The sequence below is a fragment of the Xylocopa sonorina genome, unplaced genomic scaffold, assembly GCF_050948175.1.
Source record: "Xylocopa sonorina isolate GNS202 unplaced genomic scaffold, iyXylSono1_principal scaffold0014, whole genome shotgun sequence".
NCBI lineage: Eukaryota > Metazoa > Arthropoda > Insecta > Hymenoptera > Apidae > Xylocopa > Xylocopa sonorina.
This window is the reverse complement of record NW_027490090.1, coordinates 655,069-664,833: the sequence shown is the minus strand read 5'-3', so window position 1 is coordinate 664,833 and position 9,765 is coordinate 655,069. Positions and strand designations below refer to the sequence as shown.

At 28.8% G+C, this 9,765-nt stretch overlaps 1 protein-coding gene across 1 annotated transcript; it reads left to right on the top strand.

Moving 5' to 3' along the window:
• The first annotated feature begins 4,896 nt into the window (after positions 1-4,896).
• LOC143431735 (palmitoyl-protein thioesterase 1-like) lies at positions 4,897-9,330 on the top strand. The gene is made up of 7 exons (XM_076908680.1): positions 4,897-5,002; positions 5,461-5,570; positions 6,274-6,401; positions 6,601-6,759; positions 7,118-7,235; positions 8,047-8,205; positions 9,139-9,330. Exons 1-7 carry the CDS (start codon positions 4,897-4,899, stop codon positions 9,262-9,264), a joined length of 906 nt encoding a protein of 301 aa, XP_076764795.1. The 3' UTR covers positions 9,265-9,330.
• Positions 9,331-9,765: the final 435 nt, after the last annotated feature.

The window sequence follows — 9,765 nt, the reverse complement described above, 5'->3', positions numbered from 1 at the left end:
GTTTCCATGCTGAATTCTTTAAAATTACAATTATTCTGAATGAAAGAGGGTTCAAATCTGTTGCAAAATTATTCACTAAAGTATCTTCCAACAGCAGAAACAAAAATACAGTACTGACAATATTTTATTCTAGCTGATAATCGCTGCTTTCTAAATATTGCAGCATTGTTTTGAAGATGTTGCAGTTTTTTAAATAATTTTATAAATAAAATATCCAGTATGCAAAATATACTCAGTTTTAAGTATTCTATCAATCTAAAAGTACAATCCGTAATATTAGTCCTTTTTTAATAAGAAATTATCTAGAAATCTACATTTCTTCCAAGAAAATTCAAAATAATGCAGATGAAAAGTTTCCATGCTGAATTCTTTAAAATTACAATTATTCTGAATGAAAGAGGGTTCAAATCTGTTGCAAAATTATTCACTAAAGTATCTTCCAACAGCAGAAACAAAAATACAGTACTGACAATATTTTATTCTAGCTGATAATCGCTGCTTTCTACATATTGCAGCATTGTTTTGAAGATGTTGCAGTTTTTTAAATAATTTTATAAATAAAATATCCAGTATACAAAATATACTCAGTTTTAAGTATTCTATCAATCTAAAAGTACAATCCGTAATATTAGTCCTTTTTTAAGAAGAAATTATCTAAAAATTTTCATTTCTTCAAAGAAAATACAAAATAATACAAATGAAAAGTTTCCACGCTGGATTCCTCAAAATTACAATTATTCTGAATGAAAAACAGTTTGAATCTGTTGCAGAATTATTTACAACAATCACTATGCTCGTATCTGGAGGTCGAATCGATTTACTTGCTCATAAATGTACATTAAACGTTCGAAGAATTTTGTGCAATGAAATTCCATTATAAGTTATCGTGTCCTCGAAACGCAGCTCCTTCATTGGACAATTACGACCAATGGGCACAGAATAAAGGGAGGAGGACTCACCAAAGCCATAAAAACCCTTGAACAGTTGAATTTCCCAAGTTATTATTTACATTTTTAAATTCTACTCATCGAGAACTAATTATTAAAAAAAAAAAAAAATTGTCATAATTTCATGCTCGTTAAACTTATTATTACATAATTGTTGCTGTCTACTATATATAGGTATACTTTGAAAAATTCATAAGCGAACGGAAAGCATAAAAATGCAATTAATAGTGGCATCTTGAATTCATAGATAATATCAGAGATGAGAATGTTATTCAACGAATCGTTTATTTCTTTTTTTTTATGATTGAAGGATATAATTAACTATATTGTGCGTACAAGTAATTAATCTGTAGTCAGTGGTAAATATTACATAAAAGAATAATGGTAACACTTGTGAACAGTGTGGAGAAGAATAAAACACGTGAATAAGATTGTCTTCAATTTTTAAACCAATTATTCTAGTTCTATTTTGGGTGAGTAAATGAAACATTGATACATTATCTTTTTATATAAAAATATAATTAAAATGAGAGAACATTGCCACTACCAGTCACAGCAATTTGTTAATTGTAATTATGTTTTATTAATTTTAATGCGTTTAGATATTAATAAAAATAAAATAGAGAAAGGTGGGTGATTCTAGATGAAAAAATGCGTCGAAAATGTAGAATAACAATTTTTCATTCGAGGCTTCGTTTTCGAGAGAATCGATTTTGAAATCGCAAATTACGAGCACGTAACTGAATAGAATGTTTGAAGTTTGTAGCAAAGTTTATTATTACAGAAATTGCTGAAAATGATGGCTATCCTGTCGAAAACATAATTTTGCCCCTCTAATTAAATTTCTATGAACGCTTTCTAAGGTATTCGATTTTGTTTTAACGTACGAAAGGCTACGATAATATTTTTTACCATTAATTACAGAACAACCAGCATAACTTCCACTTTTCATAAATGAATATTTTATATTTTTCATATTTACTATATTATATTTATATTTTATTATATAAATATTCATATTTTGTGAATATATATTCAGAATGAATGAATAATTTATATTCATCATGTTTGTATAATAACATATAATTTTATTATACTTACATTTTATTATAACATAATAATAATATGTAATGTAATGAATATTTCATGAATATTCATATTTTATAAATATATATTCATAATCAATGAGTATTTTATATTCATTATATTTTGTATAATAATATATAATTTTATTATACTTATATTTTATTATAATATAATAATATGTAATGTAATGTATATTTTATTAATATTCATATTGTATAAATATATGTCCATAACAAACGAATATTTTATTATAATATAATAATATAATAATATAATATAATAATATATAATATAACAAGTATAAAATTTCATTTATATTCATTCACATTTATATTCATATAAATAATTACATTTTATAAATATATATGTCCATAACGAACGAATATTTTATAAAATATATATTCATTATACTTATATAATAATATGCAATTCTATTACATTTATATTTTATTATAATATAATAGTGTACAATATAATGAATATAATAGATATAAAATATTCGATGATTATGCATATATATTTGTAAAATATTAAGCTAATAAAATATTGAAACTTAATAATAATATATCATTTTATTATAGTTGGCGACAGAGAAGCTGTGATCAGATTGCTCGTATGTAAAACAGAAGTTGAACAGCTTCTTGTGAATATTTTATTATGGACGATAACTATTATATAATAATATATAACATAATAAATATAATAATGAATATTTTATTAATATTCATATTCATATAAATATTCATATTTTATAAATATATATATTCATAATCAATGAATATTTTATATTCATCATATTTGTATAATAACATATAATATTATTATACTTATATTTTATTATAATATAATAATATATAATATAATGAATATTTTATTAATATTCATATTCGTATGAACATTCATATTTTATAAATATATATTCATAATCAATGAATATTTTATATTCATCATATTTGTATAATAACATATAATATTATTATACTTATATTTTATTATAATATAATAATATATAATATAATGAATATTTTATTAATATTCATATTCGTATGAACATTCATATTTTATAAATATATATTCATAATTAACGAGTATTTTGTATTCGTTATATTTGTATAGTAATTTTATTACATTTATATTTTATTATAATATAATAGTGTACAATATAATGAATATAATAGATATAAAATATTCGATGATTATGCATATATATTTATAAAATAATAAACTAATAAAATATTGAAACTTAATAATAATATATTTTATGTATCAGATTGTGTGATCTGTGATCAGATTGCTCGTATGTAAAACAGAAGTTGAACAGTTTTTTGCGAATATTTTACTAGGAACAATAATAAATGTTGTACGTGTACAACGCTGTTCGAATTATCTCGAGTGTGCACAGTTTCGCGCGCTCGAATTAACTCGAGCGTAGAAGTTAATAAGTCAGTAAACAAAGATGGCGTCGAGGTTGCGTCGACTTTTGGTTGGAACTTAAGTTCAGTTTAAAAACCATACGACTGTGTATCATGTATATATAATGTAATAAAAATGTTAAAGCTTGAAAATTCTATAAACAACACTCGTCGTCAGATCGAAAATGAGAGTCGATTGATCACCAATCGCTGAGTAACCTTCGTTCTCTCTGCGTTTGTTTACTTCGTCGACGCAACATGGCGGCAGAGAAGTCGAATCTTGCAAATCGACGTTCAGTTCCGATCAGACGATTAAAAGGAAGCTGTGGAAGCTGAGTAATACGAGAAAACGCTTGGTACGCTGGTAATTTCAGTGATCACGTAATCCTAACCTATACGTGTTTGTATAACAAACAATAATAGAATAACAAAAATTGTAAATATGAACATTCGTGTATGTAAAAATAAAAGGGGAGTGAATTATTGGGTTGTTCGAAAAGTAGTTTCGGTTTTCTTGCACTACAGTCGAAGATTGTATTTTTCTGTAGCCAGTTTCGTCAGTAAACAACTTGTTGTCATTGTACTTTCAATCCACAAACTAGTTTAATGTTGAATGATAATTATTTTGTTTAGTTGCGCGCGAAATTTTTCTTTTCGTATCCCATCGAATATGAGAAATCAAAAGCAGAATTTTCAGCATACTTTGCTTTTTTGTTATCGAAAAGGTAAGAACGTTGAGCTTGAGGATTATCTATTGTACAAGTGTAAAGAAAGAATTGAAGAAGAAGAAAAGAAAGTAACTCGTTATACCAATTGTTATCGATAATATTAAATAGAAATAGGGGGTGCTGCAGTTCTACAGTGTCCAAGAAAGAAGTAAAGAGAGAAAAAAAAGAAACTCACAATTGTTATCGATAAGATTAAGTAGAAATAGGGGGTGCTGCAGTTCCACAGTGCCCAAGAAGGACTTAAAGAAAACGAAACTCATTATATCAATTGCTGTCGATAATATTAAGTAGAAATAAGGGGTGCTGCACTTCCACAGTGTCCAACAAAAAATTAGGGAAGAAAAAAAAACAGAAACTCATTGCTCTTGACAATATTAAATAGAAATAGGGAGTGCTGCAGTTTCCACAGTGTCCAAGAAAGAATTAAAGAAGAAAATGGAAAAGAAACTCATTGCTATCGCTAATATTAAATAGAAATAGAGGGTGCTGCAGTTCCGCAGCGTCCAACAAAGAATTAGAGAAAAAGAAACCCATTATATTAATTGCTATCGATAATACTAAATAGAAATAGAGGGTGCTGCAGTTACACAGTGCCCAATAAAGAATTAAAGAAGACAAAAAGAGAGGAACTCATTGCTATCACCCATATAATTAATTATATTACAAACTATGATTAATATTTTAATACTTTACAGAATCAGCTTGGAGTAAGTGGTACATATAATGTTTACATCGGATAAACGAGTTTTGCTACTCTTCCTTGTATGCGTATACAAGTCCGATGGCATTGAAAACAATCCTACGCCAGTTGTACTGTGGCATGGAATGGGTGAGAATTTTTATATTAGTGTTTGAGTGTGTTAATGTTTAAGAAATTATTGTACAGCGTAAACTGAGATATCTGAGAAAATCTGTTTTTATGTTTCTTATTGTATTATCGCCAGCTATTGAGAAGTTTCTTCTATTTGCTTGTTATTGTTTCTAAAGTAATTTTTTGCTTAACGTCCTGAAAAATTAATAGAAAATAAATTAAATTTTGATACGTGTTCGCATTTCACTTCAAATTTTTACATTACGTTACGTAATACATTGCATTACATTACATTACATATTATATTACATGTTATATTGCACCACATAATACATATTACATCACATATAGCATATTACATTACATTAAATGTTACATTAGATTACGTACTACATTACATTATATTGTATTATATTATTTCTATTTGTATTTAGTTTTACATTTAACAGTATTACTAAAATTACCTGAAATTTCAGGAGACAGCTGTTGCTTCTCATTCAGCATGGGAAAAATAAAGAAGTTAATAGAAACATTAATACCTAACATCCATGTGCATTCCATTGAGTTAGGCAGTAATTTACTAGAGGTAAGCCTCGAGTCTCAAGCTTGAGAGTTCAAGCTTTAAGTTTGAAATTTCAAGTTTGGATCTTTAAGTCTCAAGCTTCAAATCCAAAGCTTGAAAGTTGAAGCATTAAGTGTGAAATTTCAAGTTTAAGCCTGAAGTCTCAAGTTTCAAATTTCAAGCTTCGAATTTCAAGCTTGAAAGTTAAAACATTAAGTTTTAAATTTCAAGATTGAGCCTCAAGTTTTAAGCTTGAGAGTTGAAGCTTTAAGTGGGGAATTTTCAAGTTTGGAGCCTCAAGTCTCAAGCTTGAAAGTTGAAGCATCAAATTTGAAATTTCAAGTTTAAGCTTTGAAGTCTCAAGCTTAAGAGTTGAAGCTTTAAGTCTGAAATTTCACGTTTGAAGCTTCAAGTCTCAAGCTTCAAATCCCAAGCTTCACAGTTGAAGCTTTAAGTTTGAAATTTCAAGTCTGGAGCTTCAAGTCTCAAGCTTGAAAGTTGAAGCATCAAATTTGAAATTTCAAGTTTAAGCTTTGAAGTCTCAAGCTTAAGAGTTGAAACTTTGAGTCTGAAATTTCAAGTTCAAAGCTTCAAGTCTCAAGCTTCAAATCCCAAGCTTCACAGTTGAAGCTTTAAATCTGAAATTTCAAGTTTGGAATTCCAAGTCTCAAGCAACAAACCCAAAGCGATAAGCGAATACATATTAAATTATATAACAATTTTCCAGGATGTAGAGCTTAGCTACTTTGGTAATGTCAACGACCATATACAAGATGCTTGTCAACAGCTGGCGAACAATGAGAAGCTTAAAGACGGATACAACATCATTGGATTTTCTCAAGGTGGCCAGCTTGCGTAAGTATGGTCACCATAGAACTTAATAATAGCTTCTGAGCAATTTTAATATTTCCCTTTTGGTCCCATCGCTTCGTAAACTATCTTGATTTACAGCTGTTAATGTAATTAGAATGCGAATTAAAGTACAAAGCATTGAAGTCTCTTGCGAAAACATACTTTCAGCAATAAAACTGCATTATATTAATTTATTTCGCAGGAGAGCAATAGCGCAAAGGTGTCCAAATCCTCCAATCAAGTACATGATTTCCATCGGTGGTCCGCAACAGGGCGTTTTTGGGCTACCAAATTGTGGATCGATTGGTCCGACAATATGCAAATATATGAATCGCATTCTTCACTACGCAGCCTATTTACAGTATTCATCTTCAATTTATTGCTTGTTCTTCAAGCGTGCACAAGCTTCGACTAACAGAAATTGAAATCTTAGTATTACGATCATTAATTAAAAGAAATTGAAATTGATGATACGATTATTAATTTTCTGCTAAATGAATGGCTATCTTTTAAGTCTAAGGCTGTAAAGAAAACGAGTTCTAGCATTCGATTCAATTACGCAACAAAAATTTAAAATCTTTACTAAATTTATGTAGTCGTAGACTATAGAGAGACCTGGTACAATAATTTAAGACACAAATTTCTAGTCGAAATTTGGTAACGCTTCAATTCTCATTAATTGTTGTATAAAACTACTGTATTATTTTATTTTGCGATAGATACAGTCAAGAGAACTTGGTGCAAGCTACGTTCTGGCATGATCCGTACAGAGAAGAAGAATACAGAGAGAAAAGCATATTTATGGCTGAGCTTAATAACGAAAATTATATAAACGAGGTATATTAAAAAATATAATCAGCAGAATAAATTAACGTAGCTCACATTTGAACAACAATGATCTAATATTTTAGAAAATAGTCTGAGAAATTTTTTTTATTAAATAAAGAAGTAATAGAATAATTTTTCTTATTAAAAAATAATAAAATAATTTTTCTTATGAAATAAAAAAGTAATAGAATAATTTTTCTTATTAAATAAAAAAATAAAATAATTTTTCTTGTTGAAAAATAATAAAATAATTTTTCTTATCAAATAAAAAAATAGTAAAATAATTTTTCTTGATGAGAAATAATAAAATAATTTTTCTTATTAAATAAAAAAATAATAAAATAATTTTTCTTGTTGAAAAATAATAAAATAATTTTGCTTATGAAATAAAAAAATAGTAAAATCATTTTTCTTATTAATTAAAAAAATAATAAAATAATTTTTATTATTAACATTCAGTAACATTCGCTTAGAGAACTTTCTCTAACTAAATAATTAAAAATTAGAGCTTCAGAGAGAACGGAGAGCTGTAGAAAGGGAGATGAAGAGAACGTATCGCTGTACGTCTTCGCTTTGCCCTCTCAAGTCATTTATTCAGCTTCGACTTACAAAATACAGAAAGAATTTTGAGGCGAAAGGATATATGAAGCATCGAAAGGAAATATCTAAACTTAGAATGCGAGTTATTCGTCCAAGAGTGCATCGCTGTGTCCTACGATGCAGCTTTTCAAATGTTACGCATGATACGCTCCTTTCGTCTTCGCTTTTAGAGAAGATTCTCTTTTTATTTTAGAATAATGTAGATAATATTCTTTTTCAGACGTACAGAGAGAATCTTCAGAAATTGGAGGCCATGGTGCTAATTAAATTCCTCAACGACACTGTTGTCTGGCCCCAAGAATCAGAATGGTTCGGATTTTATAAACCGGGTCAAGTTGAAGTGATCCAACCATTCAACGAAACGCGTTTGTATGAAGAGGTATAACAATTATTCTGTTTCGAAGTGAAACAATAAAACGTAGGGCTGTTCGCTTATTTTAGAGCCCTTCGCATTTAAAAAAGACAAAATGGGAACGGAGAAGGATTACGTTAGCTGGAACTGTATTAATGCCTGACGCAGATGCTTAACGCTTCTAAATTTCTTCTTCCAATATCGTTCTTCAATTCTACGAAGCTACTACTTAGAATCTACCTATTACGAACTAAAAATCTAAGTTTATTCAATCTAGAGTCTCATTTACAGTTAATCGGTGGAATAGATCTTTCTATCTGACCGCGTAGTCATTTTTATGTATTCTTTTCTTTCTTCGATCACTGTACAAGCTCTATTTCCTCTTTCGTTGCCAGAAGAGCCAGAAGAACACGTACGATGAGGAGTTCTTGAGCTTGCGCAGTTCGAAGACCTTCTTTTGGATATTTTCTTCTGCGGAGCCCATTCTAGCTTTAAGACGAATAATTGTAGCCAAGTGGCAGCGAATATGAAAAGTCTTGGCCGTGTAGAAATTTTATTAAAAGCAAAAAGTTGGGCGATGTAGAGATAATAACAAAATTGCTTCGAGGATACCAATTATTGGGCTACGCTGACTCTTTAAAGGGTTTAAGAATCGCTGCTGTGTATTAATTCTCCGATACTCTTAAGATAAATGCTATTTTGTTCTTTTTTTTTACTTAAAACTTAAGCTTTTCTAGCGCACAATTACAGTACAGCCTTGTATTTAATTAAACGAATCTCTCTAAGCATAGAATTCTCTTTCAAAGCTCTCTTTTATCGCAGAGTCAATATGTACTTTGAGAAATTGCATGTTTGTACGCATCGATTAGAGTTTCGCTCTCTAAATTGTGAGACACCCTGAATAACAAATCGTATTACGTATTCTGGTACCAGCGTACTGATTTATTTGTTATTTTTCAGGACCGTTTGGGACTGCGAAAGCTGTACGAGTCTGGCAAATTGCATTTCATTGCTGTACCCGGTGATCATTTGCAATTTACGGAAGATTGGTTCATCGAGAAGATAGTCAAAGTATACTTGATGTAATGCTTAACGGATAATTATCATAATTATGGGTACATATCTTAAACGATCGTACAGATGTACATAATTGGGATCAGATGTTGATGGCAAAGTGTTTTTTACTTAGATGTATAAATTTCTTTGTTCCATATTATGTATTATCGCATTTACATGTATATTATTGATATGAATGAATTATTTTGAAGAATACGAAAAAGAGACATTTAATTTTAGCTAAATATCATTTGCTGTTAAGTAAAAGGTCTGCGTTGGTCAATAATTATTTTCAGTGGTTGCTGTAGGCACTGTGGAGCTACAGCACCCCCTAATTTTATGTAATGTTAATACAATGAGTTCTTTTTTCTTTTTAATTGTATAATCTGCGGCTTCTGGAAGCTTTGTAATTTTTATAATGGTACCAGACCTGTAATTAAAATACACATAATATTAAAATATAACGAATTCTAACAATTGTAATATTTAAAAAAAAAATATCTGTTGTGGCGTTACCGACGTTACCGACTT